The 26012-nt window shown below is 43.7% G+C and overlaps 1 protein-coding gene across 9 annotated transcripts in view; it reads right to left on the reverse strand.

Moving 5' to 3' along the window:
- The window catches only part of LOC126416983 (sorbin and SH3 domain-containing protein 1), a 1139715-nt gene that overhangs the window by 921174 nt on the left and 192529 nt on the right, over positions 1-26012 (reverse strand). The window contains exon 1 of one of the 9 annotated variants that reach the window (XM_050084901.1): positions 490-516. The exons of the other annotated variants lie outside the window; for them this stretch is intronic. Coding sequence (XP_049940858.1) covers positions 490-501 — 12 coding nt within the window. The 5' untranslated portion in view covers positions 502-516. Of the gene's footprint in view, positions 1-489; positions 517-26012 lie in introns of those variants that run through there. 9 annotated transcript variants of the gene reach the window in all.

Below are 26012 nucleotides of genomic sequence, written 5' to 3' on the forward strand. Positions count from 1 at the left end.
GTTTGTGTTAAAGTCTTTAAGATGATTGACACAGACTAGAATTAATGCCTAGAGTACAATATTGTCGATACCATCAGTTTCATTAGGTTCATTCTACCATTCTCTGCTCCCTGCTCTAAGCACACAAATGTTCGCAGATACGTAGGCGTGCAAGACTTTTGAGCTGTTTGATATAGAGTAGCCAAAATAAAAACTGATGCGAGGGTTGCATTCAATCGTAATGAGTCCATCAACATGCCTGAAGGCGGCGGAATGGTCGGTTATAGAATATCACCCGTTGGCCATATATCTGACCGTACAACGGAGAATTGCTCAACATCAAGGCAGAAACTGAAGAGTCACACTAAGAAGCTATTGCAGAACGAAAAACTAACAGAAAAAAAGGCTGAAAACGGCTCTCCGCTGCTCGTGGCACCCCCAGCACCTGGCGGCTGCAGACAACATCAAGAACACTGTACGGAGCAGCGCACGGCGAATGCTCAGACTGACCTTGGCTCCCATACAGCCCAAGAGACGCTCCGTGTTGGCCGACGTCCGCCACCGCGCAGCTGACACAACTACCAGGCAGGCAGGGTCGAGAGCAGCAGGCTCCAGATGGCGGGCTACGCCCCCGCAGATAGCGTGTACGTCGTAAACACACAGTGTCGCTCGAAGCCGCATGTGCCGGCGATATTTCGACACTAGGCGCAAGCAGTGACAGATTTGTTTTATAACGAGGCACGGACTGCGAGTTAACTGCTGCTTTACGACCTTATGTCCCCCCCCCCCCCCCCACACACACATTTCTTCCAGCCTCCCATTCTTCCCTTACTGGAAGGACGCACAGTGGTGATCAACATTGTGGTCGTACCGAGTAGGTGTGGAGCTAAAATATGGAATGTTATAGGAAGTAAGCCATCAACATTTGTACAGTATGTTTCACAATTACTATTATATTCATGGGTTGTAGAAGGGACTTTGTAGGAAAACTTTTAATAAGGAACCCATATAAGGAAACGTACCGTTTGAGTGTAAAATAAATTTGGAGACCGGATCACTTTCAAACCTATCGCTTCACGGTACGCCCACAACGGAGACAACGATCTCTGACTTGTGCGCTCTACAGGGACTGCTGCATGTGGCGAGCCTGCTGTTCTTTGCACAAGGTGTGTGTCTGCGACGCATGTGACCACTCACAACGTCCACAAACCTGGTGTGTGCTGAATAAATTCTGGTGCTGCCAAAACTCGTGCAAGGCGATCTTCTTCTATCTCTATAGGCCCCACAAGGAAAACGTCGAGAGGAGTTAATGTTGGCGCCTGCGGTAGCCAAGGAGTTGGTCCACCTCGAGGAATCCATGTCTCACTTCATGTCTGGCAGAGATGTTAGCTGACGACATGTGTAAACGGCATAAGTGTGACATCATGCCGGAGCCACATTTGCTGACGGAGTGACGTGACAGATCTTTCAGGAGCAACAGTACATCTTACAGGAATGTCAGCTATCTGGTACCCTCTTTGCTGTTTGTGTGAGAACCGCCAAACGGGAGATTTTAAACTTCCTGGCAGATTAAAACTGTGTCCCAGACTCGAACTCGGGACCTTTGCTTTTCGCGGGCAAGTGCTCTACCTCCGAGCTACCCAAGCAGGACTCACGACCCGTCCTCACAGCTTCAATTCCGCCAGTACCTCGTCTCCTACCTTTCAAACTGAGCACATGCCCGCGAAAGGCAAAGGTCCTGAGTTCGAGTCTCGGTCCGGCATACAGTTTCAATCTGCCAGGAAGTTTCATATCAGCGCACACTCCGCTGCAGAGTGAAAATTTCATTCGGGAGATTTGAAAGCTATTCGTCCTGCAAACTTATCCAAACTATACACTTCCGAACACTGGTTCCTTACCAAAACTTTATCTATTACGTCCCCTCTACAACCGGTAGAAGCCTGTGATAGTAATTGTGAAATACACTGCACAATCAGGTGAGAAAAGTCGAGGGGTACCTCCGAATATCGTGTTGCACCTCCTTTTGCCCAGCGTAGTGCAGCAACTCGGCGTGGCATGGACTCAAAAAGTCGTTGGTGGTTCCCTGAAAAAATGCTGAGCCATACTGCCTGTATAGCCGTCCACAACTGTGAAAGTGTTGCCGGTGCAGGAGTTCGTGCGCGAACTGTCGTCTCGATTATGTCCCACAAATCTTCGATGGGACTCATGTCGGGCTATTCGCTCGAATCGTCCAGAATGTTTTTGAAACAAGTCGCGAACAATTGTGACGCGGTCATTGTCATCCATAAAAATTCTATTGGTGTTTGGGATTATTATGTCCATGAATGGTTGCAAATGATCTCCAAGTGTTCTCTACGATAGCTGAGTGGTCAGCGCGACGGACTCTCATGGTAAGGGGACCGGGTTCGAATCCCGGCTGGGTTGGGGATTTTCTTTGCTCAGGGACTGGGCCTTGTGTTGTCATAATCATCATCATCTCATCCCCAACGACACGCAAGTCGCTGAAGTGGCGTCAACTAAAATAGTTGCACCAGGAGACCGGCCTACCCCCACGGGAGGCCCTAGCCGCAGGACATTTCATCCAAACATAACCAATTACAGTCAATGGTCGACTCAGTTGGAGCACTGGACCCAGTCCATTCCATGAACGCATAGCCGACACCACCAGCTTGCAAGGTGGCTTGTTGACAACTTGTGTCCATGGCTTCGTTGGGTCCGCCCCATACTCGAACCCTATCATCAGCTCTTACTAACTGAAATCTGGACTCGTCAGACCAGTCCACTATTATCCACTCGTCAAGGTTCAAAATGGTTCAAATAGCTCTGAGCACTATGGGACTTAACATCTAAGGTCATAAGTCCCCTAGAACTTAGAACTACTTAAACGTAACTAACCTAAGGTCATCAAACACATCCATGCCCGAGGCAGGATTCGAACCTGCGTCCGTAGCGGTCGCGCGGTTGCAGACTGAAGCGCCTAGAACCGCTCGGCCACACCGGCCGGCCCACTCGTCTAGGATCCAACCGATATGGTGACGAGCCCAGGAGAGGACTGCAGGCGATGTCCTGCTGTTAGCAAAGGTACTCGCGTCGGTCGTCTGCTGGCATAGCCTGTTAACCCCACATTTTGCCGCACTGTTCTAACGGATACTTTTGTCATACGCCCCACATTGATCTCTCCTTTTATTTCTCACAGTGTTACTTGTCTGTTAACAGTGACAACTCTACGTAGATGCTGCTGCTCTCGGTCGTTTTTGAAAGCCGTCGGCCGCTGCGTTGTCCGTGGTGAGAGGTAATGCCTGACATTGGTGTTCTCGGTACACTCTTGATACTATGGATCTCTGAATGTTGAACTACCGAACGATTTTCGAAATACAATGTACCATAGGTCTAGCTCCAACTACCATACTGCGTTCAAAGTCTGTCAATTCTCGTCGGAAACCTTTTCACATGAATCACCTGAGTAGAAATGACAGCTCCGTCAATGCGCTGCCCTATTATACCTTGTTTACGCAATACTATCGCCATCTATTCCTCTACATGTACACAGATACTCCGCAAGCCACCGTACGGAGCGTGAAGGAGGGTATCACGTACCACTACTAGTCATGTACTTTCCTGTTCCACTCGCAAATAGAGCGACCGTCTATATGTCTCCGTATGGGTCCTAATTTGTCGTATCTTATCTCCGCGGTTCTTACGTGCAGTGTATGTTGACAGCAGTAGAATCGTTCGGCAGTCGGCTTCAGATGCAGGTTATCCAAATTTTTTCAATACTGTTTCTCGAAAAGATCGTCGCGTTCCCTCCAGGGATTCTCATTTAAATTCTCGAAGCATCTCCGCAACATTTACTTTTGTTCGAATCTATCGGTAACAAATCTAGCAGTCCGGCTCTGGATTGCTTCGATGTCTTCCTTCAGCCCAACCTGGGACGGATCCCAAAGCCTCGAGCAGTACTCAAGAATAGGTCTCCTTTAAAGGAGAACCACTCTCTCCTAAAATTCTCCCAATAAACAGAATTCTTCCATTCGTCTTCCATACCACAGTTCTCATATGCTCGTTCCACCCCATATCGCCCTGCAACGCTATGCCCAGATATTTAAACGACTTGGTTGTGTCACGCAGGGCATTAATAATACTGTATCCGAACTTTCCAGGTTTGATCTTCCTACTCACCTGCATCAGCTTACATTTTTCCACATTTAACGCTAGCTGCCATTCATCACACCAACTGGAAATTTTGTCTAACTTGTTTTCTATCTTCCTACAGTTACTCAAATTCGACACCTAACTGTACACCACTATAGCATCAGCAAACAACGGCAGATTGCTGCCCACCCTGTCCGCCAAATCATTTATGTGTAGAAACAACAACAGCGGTCCTATCACACTTCTCTGTAGCATTCCCGACGATACCATTGTCTCTGATGAACATCCGACGTCGAGGACAACATACTGGCTTTCATTACTTAAGGAAGTCTTCCAGTCACTCACATATCTGTGAACTTATTCCATATGCTCGTATCTTCGTTAACAGCCTGCAGTGGGGTACAGCGTTAAATGCTTTCCGTAAATCTAGAAATGTGGAATCTGCCTGTTGCTCTTTTTCAGTAGTTTCATGTGAGAAAAGGGAAAGCTGAGTTTTGCACGAACGATGCTTTCTAAAACCATAATGATTCGTGGACATAAGCTTCTCACTCTCGAGAAAGTTTATTCGAACTGAGAATATGTTCTAGGATTCTGCAGCAAACAGAAGTTAGGGATGTTGCTGTGTAATTATGCGGGTCCGTTCTTTTACCCTTCTTACACAGTGGAGTCACCTTCGCTTCTTTCCAGTCACTTTGGACTGTGTGCTGGGCGACAGATTCACAATAAATTGACGCTAGATAAGGGGTAATACCGTAGAGTACTCATTGCAAAACCGAATTGGGATTGCATCCGGACCTAGTGATTTATTTGCTTTCAAATCTTTCATTTGTTTCTCTACGCCAGAGATGTTTATTACTGTGTCCTCCATAAGGGATCTGTCCGATGGTCAAATGACGATATATTCACACGATTCTCCTGTGTGAACGATTCCTTGAACGTGAAATTTAAAACTTCGGCTTTCGTTTTGGCATCTTCAACTGCCACACCAACGTTCAACAAGGGACTGAATGAAGGCCTTACACCACCTTAGCAATTTTACATATGACCAGAATTTTCTTGGGTTCTCTGCCAAATCTTTTGCTAATGTGTGACGGTGGTAGTTGTATGCTTCGCGCATACATCTTTTCTCAGACGCACGGATCTCTACTAGCCTTCACTGTCGTCATCCGTGCGTTCTCTTTTCAACTGAGAGTGCAAAAACCCCTACTTCTTCAGCATCTTCCGAATTTCGTTATTTAGCAATGGTTGGTCGTTTTCATCCTTTATCTATCTACTAGGAACGTAACTCCCCAGACCACGATTTACAATCTGCTTAAACTTTGCTCATAATTCATCTACACCCATCTTACTGAAACTAAATGATGCCAGTTCACTGTCTAAGAGAGACGCTAACAACTGCTTATCTGCTCTGTCTAGCAGTAACATTCTCCTAACCTTCTTGACTGTGCATATCTCTATCCCACGACTTGTCACCTGGGTGTATATATATTCCGCGAGCGCCTGTACAGGAACGGGAGAAGGTACATTTTGTCAATATTCTCAATTTTCTGTTGCGTCTCTTGTTGAGAGTCGGAAAAGTGCCCTCTACATGCCATATTGTCTGATTCTGATGATCATTAGCCATACGGTCTTATTAGAATTGGGTTCTCTAAGTTTATGGAATTGGCTTTCGCTAGAACCACGTCGTCTCTCTTCCAAGGATTCTTCTGTTTGTCACCTGAGCATTTCTGTTACACTTTCGTAAGGGCTATAACGACCTGTTGCGATCCTAGCAGCACGTCAGTGAATTGATTGGAGTGTTGTCAAGACTGCTTGATAAGGGCTCGATACGCTGCAACAATATTCTGGAACTGGTCGCATTGACGCCACGTACGTGGGCTCCTTTACAGTAGCATTGCACTTTCCAAGAACACTATAAATCTGTGTCTTCCATTTCCCTTCCTTAATACTGATTTTACGTGATCGTCCTTTGTCATACTGCTTCTTAGTATTAGTCCTTAATGACCCGCCAGGTTAGCCGAGAGTGCTAATGCGCTGCTTCCTGGACTCGGGCGGGCGCGCTGGCCCTGGATCGAATCCGTCTGGCGGATTAACGACGAGGGCCGGTGTACTGGCCAGTCTGGATGTGGTTTTTAGGCGGTTTTCCACATCCCACTAGGTGAATACCAGTCTGGTCCCCATGTCCCGCCTCAGTTACACGATTCACAGACATTTGAACACGTTCGCACTCTTCCATAACTTACACTAGACGCAGACAGCTGGGGTACACTCGTTCCGACACGGGGGCGTTCGGGGTGGCGACAGGAAGGGCATCCCGCCATCCCTTAAAATTACCTGTGCCAAATATGACCTTAACCATGCCGACCCTGCGCAAGACGCGGGACAAAGGTACTAGCAAAAGAAAGAAAGAAAGATTAGCCCTTAATGCTTATTCGATGTGGCGTGCTCGATGTTCACGACTAATCTTGTAATCAAATATTGTTGGGTTATTCCTGTTTGCTACACCCATTTTTTTCAGTTTACATACATTTAAAGTGAGCTTCTATTCAATATACTAAGTGGAAATTTTGTCGAGTTCTTTGTGCACTTCTATATTCTCGTTTGACGATGGTAATTTGCTGTACACAACAGCATCGCAAGTGAGCACTCTTATAATACTACTAATCATATCTGATCAATAGTTTACGTATATTGAGAAGATTAGAGGTCATTACGCTTTCTCGGGGCAGGACTAATGTTAGTTTCATTTCTCTTGAATATTTGGCGTCCAGTATAGCGCACTGGTTTCACCGGTAAGAAACTGCTATCTGCATCTATCGTTTGCAGCGCGTCTTGCGTGAATTAAAACAGCAAGAGTGGTTTTTCTTGTCGATTCTTTGAGAGAAGCATGTCATCCTCCAGGGGCTTTTACATAGACATTCTGTGGATTGCTGTAACATGCGTGGCAGAGGGAAATTTTCATCACACCATATATTAAGGTTTATACTCATACCATTGATTGATGCAGCGTGGTATAAAAAAGCCGGTGGTACGCCTGTGTGCGAGTGTTACTTGCCTGATTTTATCTGCGAGATATCTACAGGACACATATCTAAGTAGCTCGTGGATATTCGCAGTTTCTGCCCTCATAGACGGTTCTTGAAGTCTTGTAAGCGGCTTCTCGCGCCGATTGTGCGGCGTCTTTCTTCGATGTAAGTTCTGATGAACATAGAAAATTTATCGCTCATCCCAACACAAGTATATATGCCTATGTCCCCACTTTGCGCAGCATGGTATGGATCCCAAATGCTTGAATGGGCTGTAAAAATATTCTGTATACAATCTGTTTTGATGACAGACTGCAGTTCCTCAGTAATTTGCCAATGAATCGCATTATGCTATTTTTCTTACTTGTAACTGAGTGTACGACTCTACATACTGCCACTCCCACACAGTTGTAAGATGTGGCTGACTTCAGTTGCGATTCGGTAGTTTTGTGGCCAATGGGTGCCATCTTTGTAAGTTTCGTGAAGCGCACACCTGTGCATTTTTCTACATTAAGAACTAGTTACCAGCCATTACATTAGGTTGAAAATTTTGGTAAGTTGGACATTATTGAATGGATATCACTGCCTTTCTTACTGATAGAATTCCTCACAGGTGACTGTGCTATCTTTGAAACACCTGTGATTGCAACAAATACTGTGCGCCATGTAATTAAATAGTTATAACATGAACACCTCCGCCCTTTTACTCTCCACTGGGGCGCACCATATATTACCCTATTTCTGTAGCTAACCCTGCGTAGAGAATAACGTACTGCACTCTTCTGTATGTCAGGAAATTTCTGATCCAGTGGCAAACCTTGTTCCATATCGCATAAAAACCTATCTGATTTCGAAGGCCTCTAGCTGTTACTACATCAAATGCTCTCGGACACTGTGTAAATACCTAGTCAGCCTGTTTTATTTTATCCAAAGAGCTGCAGATATCGTATATAAAGAGCGCGACTTAAATACCTCGTGATCGATGTTTGTGGAATATATCGTGATTTTTGTGAAGAAGGCTGTTTTTTTTTCCGGGTAGGTCACAGTGTCTGTATGCAGACTTAGTTATGGCGCTGTCCCAGAGTCAGATAGGTATTGTTGCAAAGGTAGGTTACTAATTAGTATATATATATGATGAATTTTATATTTTAATGACGTAGGTATACGAGCTGAACAGAAAAAACGAAAAAATAGTGACCGAAGCAAGATACGAACGAGCGATTACCAATGTCGTGCGCTATTGTTTTTTCCATCTTTATGTATTTTAAGCTTCATGGAACTGCTAGCAGAACATGCTCACCAACATAAAAATTTGCATCAGCAGGGAATCGAACCTAAAAGCCAAATGTGGCAGGCTAGCAATCAACCAAACAACAACATGGCCTGCCGATAATAACAAACTTCGCTTTAGCATATTAACGGCGTCCATAAAACTTCAAAGTAGATTTTCTTGAAACTTTTTGAGAGTTGCATTGAACTCTTTTGGCCGATTCATGTTTGAGCTCTGAACTTCACATACCTTTTTATTTCATTTCAGTCTTCTGACTGTTTTCAACTGTCCCGCTACAAACTGCTCTCATTTGACAACCTCTTCATCTCAGAGCATCACACGCAACCTACGTTCTCAACTATGTACTGGATGCATCCCAATCTCTGCCTTCCCTACAGTTTTTACTCTCTACAGCTCCCTCTAGTACCATTGAAGTTAATACATAATATCTTAAAAAACGTCCTACCATCGCATGCCTTCTTCTTGTCAGTGTTTTCTATATATTTCTTTCCTAGACGATTGTCTGGAGAACCTCTTCATTCCTTACCATATCAGTTCGACTAATTTTCAACATTCTACTGTAGCACTTCATTTCAAACGCTTCGATTCTCTTCTTTTCCGATTTACAAGCCTATATCACTAACGTCGATTTGCAGTAGGGTTTTGAAACATATACTGTATTCGAACTTTATGAAGTACCTCGAAGAAAACGATTTATTGACACATAGTCAGCACGAAAAAAATGGTTCAAATGGCTCTGAGCACTATGGGACTTAACATCTGTGGCCTTCAGTCCCGTAGAACTTAGAACTACTTAAACCTAACCAACCTAAGGACATCACACACATCCATGCCCGAGGCAGGATTCGAACCTGTGACCGTAGCTGTTCCAGAGTGAAGCGCCTAGAACCGTAGTCAGCACGGTTTCAGAAAATATCGTTCTTGTGAAACACAACTAGCTCTTTATACTCATGAAGTAATAAGTGCTATCGGCAAGGGATGTCATATTGATTCCATATTTTTAGATTTCTAGAAAGCTTTTGAGAACGTTCCTCACAAGCGTCTTCTAACCAAACTGCATGGCTACGGAGTATCGCCTCAGTTGTGCGACTGGATTCGTGATTTCCTGTCAGAAAGGTGACAGTTCGCAGTAATAGACGGAAAGTCATCGAGTAAAACAGAAGTAATATCCGGCGTTCCCCAAGGAAGTGTTACAGGCCCTCTACTGTCCCTGATCTGTATTAACGACCTAGGAGACAATCTGAGTAGCCGTCTTAGATTGTTTGCAGATGAAGCTGTCATTTACCGTCTTGTAAAGTCATCAGATGATCAAAACAACTTGCAAAATGATTTAGATAAGATATCTGTATGGTGCGAAAAGTGGCAATTGACACTGAATGAATAAAAGTTGGAGTTATTCACATGAGGACTAAAAGAAATCAGCTAAATTTCGATTACGCGATAAGTCACACATATCTGAAGGCTGTAAATTTAGCTAAATACTTAGGCATTATAATTACAAATAACCTAAATCGGAACGATCACATAGATAATATTTTGGGTACAGCAAACCAAAGACTGTGATTCATTGGCAGAACACTTAGAAGGTGCAACAGGTCTACTAAAGAGACTGCTTACACCACGCTTGTCCGCCCTATTCTGAAGTATTGCTGTGCGGTGTGGGATCCACATCAGGCGGGACTGACGGATGACATCGAAAAAGTACAAAGAAGGGCAGCTCGTTTTGTATTATCGCGAAATAGGGGAGATAGTATCACAGACATGACACGTGAATTGGAGTGGCAATCATTAAAACAAAGGCGTTTTTCGTTGCGACGGGATCTTCTCATGAAATTTCAATCACCAGTTTTTTCATCCAATTGCGAGAAACATTCTGTTCGCACCCACCTACATAGGGATAAATGACCATCACGATAAAATAAGAGAAATTGGGGCTCGCACAGAAAAATTTAAGTGCTCGTTTTTCCGCGTGCCGTTCGAGAGAGGGACGGTGGATCAAATGGTTCAAGTGGCTCCGAGCACTATGGGACTTAACTTCTGAGGTCATCAGTCCCCTAGAACTTAGAACTACTTAAACCTAATTAACCTACGGACATCACACACATCTATGCCCGAGGCAGAATTCAAACCTGCGACCGTAGCGGTTGCGCGGTTCCAGACTGTAGCGCCTAGAACCGCTTGGCCACCCCGGCCGGCGTGGAACGGTGGAGAGACAGCTTGAAGGTGGTTCATTGAACCCTTGTGCCAGGCACTTTATTCTGAACAGCAGAGTAATCAGGTAGATGTAGATGTAGATTTTTCCAAAGTCTTTGCTTCTATACCACAAATACGAAAAATTACCAAAATTTGATTTCCTTGTGAGCCCGTTGTCACTCAACTAGTCTGACAAGTGAGTCTACAGCAGCGCCCCTCGCGTGTTGCACCTGTACGGAGTCTCGTCTGGCTCATGTGGTCGTTTTTGCATTGTTTGAGCTGTCAGCTGTTCAGTTCAGCACCTAAACAGTGAAACTGAAGCTACAAGAGACGACGCTTCTGCTCTTAAACAAAAGAGCAACTAGGGCCAACGCAAAATTCATAGTGGATGTTCTTCACAATGGTAGTGTGGTAAATGTTCCACACATACTGGAGAGCACTGAAAGAAAAGGAAAGATAAAAAAAGTGTCTCAAAACATCAACATTCACTTGCCCGAGAAAATAAATATGCGTCAAACAGTATTTGGAAGACAGGAAATGGAGCCATTTTATTTAATCCTTTAGATCTCTCTTTTTTTTCAAGTGTCAAATAACATCGAAAACTTGTTTTGATCGTTCAGTAGATCTGGCTTTTTCACTGCCGAAACAATTTTCACAACAGAATTTTATCTACATATACTTATTTACCCACATTATTTTTTCACTTTGTCCAGATATTTTAAAACCTAAATCTCTTTCTGCTTTTGAACACTAGCAAGAAGAATACCAGTCCTCGTGAAACTTTTACAGTGTGGTCACAGAAACATAGCAAACAATAAAATAAAAACTAAGACAACAGAACAGCACAAAATCCATTACCGTAGCATGAGTGAGCGCGGCGAGAACAAATGAACTTCGAATGTTAGCAGACGACCGCACTGCCCCCTGTTTCTGCGCATGCTGCTCAGTCTTTTTTTTTTTTTTTTGTGTCGTTAGTCTACTGACTGATTGGATGCTGTCCGCCACGAATTCCTCTCCTGCGCCAAACTCCTCATCTCAGAGTAGCACTTGCAACCTACGTCCTCAGTTATTTGCTGGATGCATTCCAGTCTCTGTCTTCCTCTACAGTTTTTACGTTCTACAGCTCTATACGGTGTCATGGAAGTTATTCCGTGATGTGTTAGAAAATGTCCTATCATCCGTCCCTTATTCTTGTCAGTGTTTCCGTATATTCGTTTCCATACCGATTCTGCAGGGAACCTTGTCATTCCTTAGGTTATAAGTCCACCTAATTTTTAACATGCTTCTGTGTCACCACATCTCAAATGCTTCAATTGTCTTCTGTTCCAGTTTTCCCACAGTCTACGTTCCGCTACCATAAAATGCTGTTCTCCAAACGCATATTCTCAAAAATACTTTTCTCAAATAAAGACCTATGTTTGATAATAGCAGACTTCTCTTGGCCAGGAATGTCCTTTTTACCAGTGCTAGTCTGCTTTTCATGTTCTTCTTGCTCCATCTGTCATTGGTTATTTTGCTGCAAAGAAAGCAGAACTGCTTAACTTCGTTTACTTCGTGGTCATCAATTCTGAAGTTAAGTTTCTCGCTGTTCTCATTTTTACTACTTCTCATGAGTTTCGTGTTTCTTCGATTTATTCTCAATCGATATGCTGTGCGCATTAGACTGTACACTCTTTTCAATGCTTCCTATAATTCCTCTTTACTTTCACTGAGGACAGCAATATTATCAGCGATCTTATCATTGATATCATTTCACCTTGAATTTTAATTCCACTCTTTAATCTTTCTTTCATTCCCATCATTGCTTCTTCGTCGTACAGGTTGAACAGTAGGGGCGAAAGGTTACATCTCTGTCTTACACCCTTTTGTATCCGAGCACATCGTTGTCGGTCTTCCTCTCTTGTTTTTCGCTCTTTGTTCTTGTACATATTGTATACATCCGTCTTTCTCTATAGCTTACTCCCATTTCCCTCAGAATTTCGAACTATAGACCTATATCTCTAGCGTCGATCAGTTGTAGAATTTTGGAACACGTATTATGTTCGAGTATAATGACTTTTCTGGAGACTAGAAATCTACTCTGTAGGAATCAACATGGGTTTCGAAAAAGACGGTCGTGTGAAACCCAGCTTGCGCTATTCGTCCACGAGACTCAGAGGGCCATAGACACGGGTTCCCAGGTAGATGCCGTGTTTCTTGACTTCCGCAAGGCGTTCGATACAGCTCCGCACAGTCGTTTAATAAACAAGAGCTTATGGACTATCAGACCAATTGTGTGATTGGATTGAGGAGTTCCTAGATAACAGAACGCAGCATGTCATTCTCAATGGAGAGAAGTCTTCCGAAGTAAGTGTGATTTCAGGTGTGCCACAGGGGAGTGTAATGGGACCGTTGCTGTTCACAATATACATAAATGACCTGGTGGATGACATCGTAAGTTCACTGAGGCTTTTTGCAGTTGATGTTGTGGTGTATCGAGAGGTTGTAACAGTGGAAAATTGTACTGAAATGCAGGAGGATCTGCAGCGAATTGACGCATGGTGCAGGGAATGGCAATTGAATCTCAATGTAGACAAGTGTAATGTGCTGCGAATACATAGAAAGATAGATTCCTTATCATTTAGCTACAAAATAGCACGTCAGCATCTGGAAGCAGTTAATTCTATAAATTATCTGGGAGTACGCATTAGGAGTGATTTAAAATGGAATGATCATATAAAGTTGATCGTCTGTAAAGCAGATGCCAGACTGAGATTCATTGGAAGAATCCTAAGGAAATGCAACCCGAAAACAAAGGAAGTAGGTTACGGTACACTCGTTCGCCCACTGCTTGAATACTGCTCAGCGGTGTGGGATCCGTACCAGATAGGGTTGATAGGAGAGATAGAGAAGATCCAACGGAGAGCAGCGCATTTCGTTACAGGATCATTTAGTAATCGCGAAAGCGTTACGGAGATGATAGATAAACTCCAGTGGAAGACTCTACAGGAGAGACGCTCAGTAGCTCGGTACGGGCTTTTGTTAAAGTTTTGGGAACATACCTTCACCGAAGAGTCCAGTAGTATATTGCTCCCTCCTACGTATATCTCTCGAAGAGACCATGAGGATAAAATCAGAGAGATTAGAGCCCGCACAGAAGCATACAGACAATCCTTCTTTCCACGAACAATACGAGACTGGAATAGAAGGGAGAACCGATAGAGGTACTCAGGGTACCCTCCGCCACACAGCGTCAGGTGGCTTGCGGAGTATGGATGTAGATGTAGATGTCTTGCACCGTTTTACATTGTCGAAAACCTTTTCCAGGTCGATGTATCCTATAAACCTGTCATGAATTTTCTTCAGTCTTGCTTCCATTATCTACCGCAACGTCAAAACTTCCTCTTCGGCGCCTTTATCTTTCGTAAAGGCAACTCAATGGTCATCTAGCGGATCCTCAGTATTCTTCTCAGTGTTTCTGTATATTATTCTTGTCAGAAACTTGGACGCGAGAGCAGTTAAGCTGTGAGAAAATTGTCACACTTGTCTTCTATTGCAATCTGTGGAATTTGATCAACATACTCGGCACAATCAATTGATCGGCTACGTCACTATGCCCCTCACAACGTGGTTGGCAACTGATTTAGGCGTTCCCTACACTGGTGCGTATTTCTTCGCAGGCGAAACTCGTCGCGGCGGCACCAGAGCGGCGGTCGTGCGGATTTATTAGATTACCCACTTACCCACACTGCGGCAAAATTTACCGGGGCGGCACGTGAGCCTGAAGACTTGAGCACGCAAGAGCGAAATATCTTATGCCGTCACTTAATCAAACATCGTAAGACAAGGACTATTCTATTGTAATGATCATTGGCATTTTCATCACAAAGAAAGCAAACGACCTTTCTTTTATTTTTAACGTTGTCGTATGTCATGTATTGTAAAATTAAATCAATTTTGCCGGTCGGTGTGGAAAGTAGGTCACCAGGAGAAGAAATGGGTCCCAATGTATACTGTTCCATATTTGTTGCCATACTGAAAGAATGATACTAATTGTATACTTTCACGGCCGGAACTATCATGTCCATTATAATTATCCGGGCTGTTATGTCGTGGTCGGTTGATGAATTCTGAGGTGATTCCCAACGTTTCGTCTCCGACTGCGGGAGACATCTTCAAGGGGGTCCGTAGCTTGATGGAAGGTCCAACACACACACTGGCTCGCTACTGACTGCCGCTAAATTCCGTGTCCGCGCGCCCCCGCGCCGCGGCGTGACGTCACGTGTTTTGAAAACGTCAGTGCAATTGGCCGCTGTCCGTCGCCGTCGATCGCCGTTGCCATCACCCAGTAGTGGACGAGTGGTGCACATCTTCTTTAACACCGGCATCCATATACCGTTTAATTTGACGTCCTCCTCCTTTCGGTTGAAATTATTTGGGTGTTTAGCGATTTCGATTGCCTCCCTGTAGAGCCTTTCGTAGTATCCGCTCGTGGCCGCTAGTACTTGCGTCTCCTCGAAACGAATATTGTGGTTCCCTGGCTGGAAAGCATGCTCCGCAACAGCTGATCGTTCCGTTTCTCCTCTTCTACAATTTCCCTTGTGCTCTTCCAAACGTTTAGAAACAGTTCTTTTGGTGGTACCCACATAAACATCACCACAGCTGCATGGGATCCTATACACTCCAGATTTTTCCAATGGTTTGCGAGCGTCCTTGGCAGGCCTAAGGTATTCCTGTATCTTCCTGATTGTTGTGGTCTTCAGTCCTGAGACTGGTTTGATGCAGCTCTCCATGCTACTCTATACTGTGCAAGCTTTTTCATCTCCCAGTACCTACTGCAACCTACATCCTTCTGAATCTGCTTAGTGTATTGATCTCTTGGTCTCCCTCTACGATTTTTACCCTCCACGCTGCCCTCCAATGCTAAATTTGTGATCCCTTGATGCGTCAAAACATGTCTTACCCACCGATCCCTTCTTCTAGTCAAGTTGTGCCACAAAGTTCTCTTCTCCCCAATCCTATTCAATACCTCCTCATTAGTTACGTGATCTACCCACCTTGTCTTCAGCATTCTTCTGTAGCACCACATTTCGAAAGCTTCTATTCTCTTCTTGTCCAATCTGGTTATCGTCCATGTTTCACTTCCATACATGGCTACACTCCATACAAATACTTTCAGAAACGACTTCCTGACACCTAAATCTATACTCGATGTTAATAAATTTCTCTTCTTCAGAAACGATTTCCTTGCCATTGCCAGTCTACATTTTATATCCTCTCTACTTCGACCATCATCAGTTATTTTACTCCCTAAATAGCAAAACTCCTTTACTACTTTAAGTGTCTCATTTCCTAATCTAATCCCCTCAGAATCACCCGATTAAATTTGACTACATTCCATTATCCTCGTTTTGCTTTTGTTGATGTTCATCTTATATCCTCCTTTCAAGACACTGTCCATTCCGTTCAACTGCTCTTCCAAGTCCTTTGCTGTCTCTGACAGAATTACAATGTCATCGGCGAACCTCAAAGTTTTTACTTCTTCTCCATGAATTTTAATACCTACTCCGAATTTTTCTTTTGTTTCCTTTACTGCTTGCTCAATATACAGATTGAATAACATCGGGGAGAGGCTACAACCCTGTCTCACTCCTTTCCCAACCACTGCTTCCCTTTCATGCCCCTCGACTCTTATAACTGCCATCTGGTTTCTGTACAAATTGTAAATAGCCTTTCGCTCCCTGTATTTTACCCCTGCCACCTTCAGAATTTGAAAGAGAGTATTCCAGTTAACGTTGTCAAAAGCTTTCTCTAAGTCTACAAATGCTAGAAACGTAGGTTTGCCTTTTCTTAATCTTTCTTCTAAGATAAGTCGTAAGGTTAGTATTGCCTCACGTGTTCCAACATTTCTACGAAATCCAAACTAATCTTCCCCGAGGTCCGCTTCTATCAGTTTTTCCATTCGTCTGTAAAGAATTCGCGTTAGTACTTTGCAGCTGTGACTTATTAAACTGATAGTTCGGTAATTTTCACATCTGTCAACACCTGCTTTCTTTGGGATTGGAATTATTATATTCTTCTTGAAGTCTGTGGGTATTTCGCCTGTCTCATACATCTTGCTCACCAGATGGTAGAGTTTTGTCATGACTGGCTCTCCCAAGGCCATTAGTAGTTGTAATGGAATGTTGTCTACTCCCGGGGCCTTGTTTCGACTCAGGTCTTTCAGTGCTCTTCCTGGTGGGCTTGTAAATTACGGTAATATTCCGCTTCGCCAAGATCCTCCCTATTCTTACCGTTACATTTTTAACAAACGGCAGGAAAACCTTAGATTTTGCAGTAACCTGTACGTCAGTATGATTTCTGCGTGGCTGCCTCAACGCACGTTTTATTTCGGCGGACGAATATCCGTTCTTCGTTAGTGCATTGTGGAGATGTTCCATCTCAGCGTCGAGCAACTCAGGTTCACAAATATTTCTAGCTCTGTCCGCTAACGTCTTGATAACACCCCGCTTCTGTTGTGGGTGGTGGTTCGAATCCCGGTGCAAATAACGGTCCGTGTGCGTGGGTTTGCGGTACACTGAGTGGCCCAAACTACCATTTTCGTTTCTAAACACAAGCACATCGAGGAAATGTAGTTTGCCGTCTACCTCCTTCTCCATAGTAAACTGAATTCTTGAGTTTATACTGTTCAGATGTTCGTGGAACCGGCTTAGTTCCTCCCTACCATGTCTCCACAACACAAACGTGTCATCCACGTATCGGAACCATATATTTGGTTTCCTGCTGGCAGTACCTAAGGCCTGTTCTTCGAATTTCTCCATAAAGAAGTTTGCAATTACGGGACTTAGGGGGCTTCCCATAGCTACGCCATCCGTTTGCTCATAAAACTGTTCATTCCACTTGAAGTATGTGGTCGTCAAACAACACTTAAACAGCTCTAAAATATCGGCAGGAAAAATTCGATCCAGCTGTTCCAATACATCATTAAGTGGAACCATGGTAAACAGCGGTACCACATCGAAGCTGACCAATATGTCCTCCGGCTGGACCACTATGCCATTCAATCTGCTGATGAAATGTGTCGAATTCTTTATATACGAGTCCGAACGGCCCACATGTGGTTTTAACAGCGTAGTCAAAAACTTGGCTAACGAGTAGGTGGGCGAACCAATGGCACTTAGTATCGGTCTTAACGGAACATTTTCTTTATGAATTTTGGGCAATCCATAAAGCCTCGGTGGTAGCGCAACCGAACTGCAGAGACCTTTCTGTACACTCTCTTCAGTGGAGGACTTTTTTATTAACCGCGTCACAGTTCTGAGAACGTTGTTAGTGGGGTCCTTATTCAGCTTCCTATATGCTTGCGGATCCAGTAGATCCGTAATTTTTCTCTGATAGTCGGCCACATCCATAACCACCGTTGCGCTTCCTTTGTCAGCTGGGAGAACCAAAATACTATCGTCGTCATTCAGGAGTTTTAAAGCTCTTCTCTCACCCACAGTTATATTACATTTCGGCGGTTTTGCATTGCCTAATATTCTCACTGTTTCTATACGGATTTCTTCAGCTGTTACAGAATCTACACTGCGAATTCCTGCTTCCACATTGGCTATAATTTCTTCCGAGAGCACAAAACGAGGACTAACAGCAAAATTTCCTCTCTTGGCAAGCACAGATATCTCATCGTCAGGTAACGAACGTTTGGACAAATTGATAACGGTCCGGGAAACGTTTACAAGCCCACCAGGAAGATACAGGAATACCTTAGTCTGAGTTTTATGCCACGGAAGAAATTAGCCAATGTAGAAGCAGTGTAGATTCTGTAACAGCTGAAAAAATCCGTATAGAAACAGTGAGAATATTAGGCAATGCAAAACCACCGAAATGTAATATAACTGTTGGTGAGAAAAGAGCTTTAAAACTCCTGAATGACGACGATAGTATTTTGGTTCTCCCAGCTGACAAAGGAAACGCAACGGTGGTTATGGATGTGGCCGACTATCAGAGAAAAATTACGGATCTACTGGATCCGCAAGCATATAGGAAGCTTAATAAGGACCCCACTAACAACGTTCTCAGAACTGTGTCGCGGTTAATAAAAAAGTCCTCCACTGAAGAGAGTGTACAGAAAGGTCTCTGCAGTTCGGTTGCGCTACCACCGGGGCTTTATGGATTGCCCAAAATTCATAAAGAAAATGTTCCGTTAAGACCGATACTAAGTGCCATTGGTTCGCCCACCTACTCGTTAGCCAAGTTTTTGACTACGCTGTTAAAACCGCATGTGGGCCGTTCGGACTCGTATATAAAGAATTCGACATATTTCATCAGTAGATTGAATGGCATAGTCGTCCAGTCGGAGGACATATTGGTCAGCTTCGATGTGGTACCGCTGTTTACCATGGTTCCACTTAATGATGTATTGGAACAGCTGGATCGAATTTTTCCTGCCGATATTTTAGGGCTGTTTAAGTGTTGTTTGACGACCACATACTTCAAGTGGAATGAACAGTTTTATGAGCAAACGGATGGCGTAGCTATGGGAAGCCCCCCTAAGTCCCGTAATTGCAAACTTCTTTATGGAGAAATTCGAAGAACAGGCCTTAGGTACTGCCAGCAAGAAACCAAATATATGGTTCCGATACGTGGATGACACGTTTGTGTTGTGGAGACATGGTAGGGAGGAACTAAGCCGGTTCCACGAACATCTGAACAGTATAAACTCAAGAATTCAGTTTACTATGGAGGAGGAGGTAGACGGCAAACTACATTTCCTCAATGTGCTTGTGTTTAGAAACGAAAATGGTAGTTTGGGCCACTCAGTGTACCGCAAACCCACGCACACGGACCGTTATTTGCACCGGGATTCGAACCACCACCCACAACAGAGGCGGGGTGTTATCAAGACGTTAGCGGACAGAGCTGGAAGTATTTGTGAACCTCAGTTACTCGACGCTGAGATGGAACATCTCCACAATGCACTAACGAAGAACGGATATTCGTCCGCCGAAATAAAACGTGCGTTGAGGCAGCCACGCAGAAATCATACTGACGTACAGGCTACTGCAAAATCTAAGGTTTTCCTGCCGTTTGTTAAAAATGTCACTGAAAGAATAGGGAGGATCTTGACGAAGCGGAATATTACCGTAATTTACAAGCCCACCAGGAAGATACTGGAATACCTTAGGCCTGCCAAGGACGCTCGCAAACCATTGGAAAAATCTGGAGTGTATAGGATCCCATGCAGCTGTGGTGATGTTTATGTGGGTACCACCAAAAGATCTGTTTCTAAACGTTTGAAAGAGCATAAGGGAAATTGTAGAAGAGGAGAAACGGAACGATCAGCTGTTGCGGAGCATGCTTTCCAGCCAGGGAACCACAATATTCGTTTCGAGGAGACGCAAGCACTAGCGGCCACGAGCGGATACTACGAAAGGCTCTACGGGGAGGCAATCTAAATCGCTAAACACCCAAATAATTTCAACCGAAAGGAGGAGGGCTTCAAATTAAACGGTATATGGATGCCGGTGTTAAAGAAGATGTGTACCACTCGTCCACTACTGGGTGATGGAAACGGCGATCGACGGCGACGGACAGCGGCCAATTGCACTGACGTTTTCAAAACACGTGACGTCACGCCGCGGCGCGGGGGCGCGCGGACACGGAATTTAGCGGCAGTCAGCAGCGAGCCAGTGTGTGTGTTGGACCTTCCATCAAGCTACGGACCCCCTTGAAGATGTCTCCCGCAGTCGGAGACGAAACGTTGGGATCGCCTCAGAATTCATCAACCGACCACGGCATAACAGCCCGGATAATTATAATGGACTGAAAGAATGGTCAAAATAATCATGTCTTTAGAACCCTGTTGTTTCCATGATTTGGAGAAAACCAATGGATTCCACAACAGATTTTTTTCTCACAAATATACTTGAAACCACTCAGAAACAAAACAGGAACTGTGCAATTTTCCAGTTCCCTATCCGCTGCGGTGCATGTTGGTCGCAGTGAATATCTACCGTTACCAGTGACTTCTCAGATCGTGTCAGTGATTGAACATGAATACTGACACAGACAAGACGACACTTCAAGAATGAATCTTCGCTCTGCAGCGGAACGTTCGCTGAGTTTACACTTTCACGCAGATTAAAGCTGTGTGCCGAACCTGGGCCTTTGGCTTTCGCGAGCAAGTGCAATTATGCTAAGTCACTCGAGCACGACTCATGATCCTCCCTCATAGCCTGACTTCCGCCGGCACCCCATCTCCCACCTTTCAAACTTTACAGACCTTCTTCTACCTACCTTGCATAGCTACTACTCCTTTCTTCCGCCTTTCGGAGCAGCAATCCCGCACGGTATGCAGAAGAATGTCCGTGAAATATGGAAGGTAGGAGACGAGGTACTGGCGGAAATAAAGCTGTGAGGCCAGGTCGTGAGTCGTCCTTGTATAGCTCAGTCGGTAGAGCACTTGCTGCAAAAGACAAAGTCCCAGCTTCGAGTCTCGGTTGGCCACACACTTTCAACTCCCCAGGAAGTTTCAAGACCACGGCTGTACGGAAAAATGGCTTACTATGTCTGAATTACTGCCTGTGCAGAAGAAATAACATTATTAACTATAGTCTCAAATCAAGAAAGAAAGACGGATGGACTCATTTATATGGACATGTTTCATCCTCGGTATGAGAAACATCAGAATTTTCACAAAAAGAAGTTGGTTATTGATTGACACAAATTTAGAAAAATTCCAGCACTAGAAATTTACGTTCACAGTGCCGGTTTACCTTGATGAGAAACGACTATATTTTTTATGATATGCGTTTAGTTTACAACAGTTTAGTAACTCGTGGCCTAAATTGTAAACATACCATGAATTATCGTGATTGTGGTGACTTTCTTATTGAGGGGGTTCGATAAATGTCATATTTATGAAAACGAAACTCCGATGCGGCCTAAGACATTCAAGGCAGATCAGCGAAATCAATGGACAGGTGTGTGAATGCTGGGCAATTACGTGACGGATCGAGTGTGTGTAGGGGCCAGATTCTACTTTCCATAATTCAGTTACACTATCCAAAACGTTATATGCACTTATTTGTAAGATTAACGGCTCAGAAATAATCTAAAATTTCTATAAGAATATTCTACAGTAAATAGTAATCCAAGTGAAAACACGTATTGAATTTAATTCTTTGGTTGAAAAGAAAGTGTAGAAGCTTTCAAAGAGCCCACTAATGCTCCTTCAGAGGAGAGAATGGAAAGTGTAAACAGTTACAGTGTATAATATATTTTACTTTACCATTCAAACCAGATAGATAAAAGCGCTTTCTTTTAGGGCGTTGACTCTGGAACGCTATTTACCTGTCTGGTCTTCGAAACTGTTTCCTTCATGGCTTTCCCATACATTGCGAAGAATAGTCACAAAGTTTTAACTATCACCTTGGAAAAATGAAGTTACTAAATTATTTCCTTGCTCCATAAAATTTCAAGAGGACTGCCGGATATCTGTAACTTGGTGGTAAGATATTTCGGGGCAGAGTCTTCTGGCCATCTTCAGGTGAATATTGCCGAGCCATCCACTGAGCTTCCCTGTTCAAGTCCGCAGCTAGAGGTCTAGTGGTTAGTGTTGTTGCCTCTCGATTGCTGGGTCCGGGGTTCGATTCCCGGGGACTGGATCTGTGTTGTCCTCATCACTTCATCATCATTTGGGAAAATGGCGAGACTGGAAAGAGGAAAGATTGTGAATTTATACGGGCGCTGATAACCATAACGTTGAGAGCCCCACAAACGAAAATCATCATCATCATCATCATCATCCCATATTTAAGAACTCGAGGGGACAGGTCTGGTACAGTCTAAGCGATGCTTGAGCGCATGTCCTTCTGCTGTAAGTCTGTACGATGCTTTGTGCGTCCTCCTTGATAAAAGCTCGCCTCTGTGATATCAAAACGATTGTCTTCGCATGGTAAGATTGTAGGACGACACCAACTGCACAGAGCACCAAGTTTTTCTATAATCGTACCCCATGCAGAATTTAACCGGAAACCGTCGTCTCGATTCATAAGGGATTCATACAGTCTTATTGTCATTGATGATTGAGCTCCAAAATTTGACGTATGGGCCACAACCTTCGTTTCATTATATTTCGTCGAATGGCCAGTGGAAATACAGTGTTCAGCGATAGTGGACTTATTTGCTTGGAGAAGGTGAGTATACGGCTGATGTTCTGCAGCGCGATCCTGCACAGTGCGTCTCGTTTGCCACATTCACCTGGAATCCTGTGAACACATGTTTCGCGCAACTCTAAGTCGTCGTTAACGGATCCCAAAGGCGCTGTTATTTTGGAGGGAGGTCTAAAGATTAATTTAACTTTATGTCCTCTTAATGTTCTACCTATTTTAGTTGAAACATTTCCAATACATGGTAGACAAGCAGTCGTTTTGAAGGCCTTACCCTCTTCCTTGTTCTGTGTTTTGTACGTCTGTGCTTGTCGAGACGAATATCCGTTGATCTGGAACACAGGTCGCAGGTGTTCCAGTCGTTTGCAGGCTATCGGCGTCTAAGACGGTTAGTCGATTGTAAATAAAGGTCAATATTAGTGGCCTTTCGAAACACTTGAATGCCTACTTCTGCCATCGCTCTTACGTTGCACCAAGCAAATAAACCAAGCAAACCATGTTCCTCCAACTCCACAGTAAATTTTATTTTTTCATGTACGAAGTTCAGATGTTGGAGGAACATTCGGAGACTGTCCAAACCACGAGGGCAAATTATAAAAAGTGTCATCAACGTATTGCCTAAATACTATTGGTTTTAAAATACCTGAGGAGAGTGTTCGCTCCTTCAAATTCTTCCATAAAAAGGTTGGCCACCAGGGGAGAAAAAGTACTCCCCATGGCGACACCGTCAGATTGTTCAAAAAACTCGTTTCTAAATAAAAAGTACGTCGAGGATCTTAAATACGGGAGCTCTGTATACTGCTCGTCAGTATTACCTCAAGATGGCCAGAAAACTCTGCGCCGAAATATCGTGGCACCAAGTTACAGACATCCGGCAGTTCTCCCGAAATTTCATAGAACAATCTGTACGCCTAGAAAGTTTTATATTTCACAATTTTTTTGTTTGGAGGTGCATGTGAGCAGATCTGATACGAAATGAGGAGGCAAATCAAAATGGTGAAGCCCATTTCTGATTTATGTGTGGGCTGTGCGAAGACCATGATGTAAACCAAACTTTGTAACCTCCCCCTCACTTATCGACCTTAATGACAGTGAAAAATTAAACCGCGTGTACCTAATGGAAATTTGGGAAAAGCAATAGTCACCGAAGTTAATCTCTCGGTAAAGAGGGAGGAAAGGGTTACATCTAATTGAAAGAAAGAATGCAAATGAAACTGGTGGAAATTAATTTTGAAAAGGGGTAAAGTTAATGAAGAAAGTAAATGTGCGGCCGTTACGTTAACAATTAACTAGCGGTAATTAGATATTTGAGATTTGGGGAAAATACGGTCGCCAGTCCTAAGGACAATTACTATGTTGTTGTTGTGGTCTTCAGTCCTGAGACTGGTTTGATGCAGCTCTCCATGCTAGTCTATCCTGTGCAAGCTTTTTCATCTCCCAGTACCTACTGCAACCTACATCCTTCTGAATCTGCTTAGTGTATTCATCTCTTGGTCTCCCTCTACGATTTTTACCCTCCACGCTGCCCTCCAATACTAAATTTGTGATCCCTTGATGCGTCAAAACATGTCTTACCCACCGATCCCTTCTTCTAGTCAAGTTGTGCCACAAAGTTCTCTTCTCCCCAATCCTATTCAATACTTCCTCATTAGTTATGTGATCTACCCATCTAATCTTCAGCATTCTTCTGTAGCACCACATTTCGAAAGCTTCTATTCTCTTCTTGTCCAAACTATTTATCGTCCATGTTTCACTTCCATACATGGCTACACTCCATACGAATACTTTCAGAAATGACTTCCTGACACTTAAATCAATACTGGATGTTAACAAATTTCTCTTCTTCAGAAACGCTTTCCTTGCCATTGCCAGCCTACATTTTATATCCTCTCTACTTCGACCATCATCAGTTATTTTGCTCCCCAAATAGCAAAACTCCTTTACTACTTTAAGTGCCTCATTTCCTAATCTAATTCCCTCAGCATCACCCGACTTAATTAGACTGCATTCCATTGACAATTACTATAGTAACTGAAAAAAGAAAGGTTATTACACATACAATTAGCACTAGAAGCGTGGCAACTGAAGGTTGACACGTGTAGTGTGAAAACTGAAAGTTTGTCAGAAGTAATAAATTTCGCTACCTCTGACTTAATTTAGCAAAAGAATTAATAAAACCGGAAAATCGAAAGTTAATTTAGAACTTAGAACTACTTAAACATAACTAACCTAAGGACATCACACACATCCATGCCCGAGGCAGGATTCGAACCTGCGGCCGTAGCAGTCCCGTGGTTCCGGACTGCAGCGCCTAGAACTGCACGGCCACCGCGGCCGGCCTGCCTCAGTCCCATATCTCAAGCCGGACCATCTTGTTGCCAAATCAGTTCTGTGGTTCAGCTTCTTCCAGTTCAGGAAGGAGTCATAGGTTTAGTGTTTCAAGATAAGTAACACCAGTTACAGTTACTTCACAGAAAAAGAAAGGCCCATAAAGTTTCCATCGAAATATGGTACACGTAAAAATTCAAGTTTGGGTGTCTCATTGCAATTATACAGTCATATGGGGTTTTGCTGACCCCTAGAAGCGCACAGTATGTGTTTTCACATTTCCATTCAAATTAAACGTCGATTTATCGCTAAAGACAACACAATCAAGAAATCATTTATTACGCAGAAACATTTCGTTTGCAAAGTTGGCACATAGGGAGACAAACGGTAGTTTGAACGCTGTAGAACTTGTAAAACCTGCAGACGATAATGATGTTGTTGTAAGCGTCTTCTTACAAGTCTTCGCACAGAAGTCGCTGGAATTCCTAATTCGCCTCTAGCTTTACGAACTGATTACTTGGCGTCACGCTTGAAAGATTCTCTCACTCTCTTAACGCGTTCTGAAGTCACTCTTAGTCGTACCGTACTTTTCGCTTTGCAAACACAGCCGGTGTCTTCAAATTGATGATACGATCTGCAGATGTTATTATCACTTGGTGGGTGGAACTTTATACGGAGCGCACGTTGCACTGTAACAACAGATTCAGTCCTTGCGAACTGTAATACACAAAAAACTTTCTGTTCACTGCTCACCGTCATTGCTACTAACGCTTTGTAACGGAAGACACAGGAAATAGTGGACGCAGCAGTACAAACAAAACTTTGAAATCATATACAGTTGATGTTTCTGACACATATTTCATCTCACCTTATCTACGATCATGATGTAGGCTGAAC

Source organism: Schistocerca serialis, chromosome 1 (genome assembly GCF_023864345.2).
Source record: "Schistocerca serialis cubense isolate TAMUIC-IGC-003099 chromosome 1, iqSchSeri2.2, whole genome shotgun sequence".
In the NCBI taxonomy this organism is placed as follows: Eukaryota; Metazoa; Arthropoda; class Insecta; order Orthoptera; family Acrididae; genus Schistocerca; species Schistocerca serialis.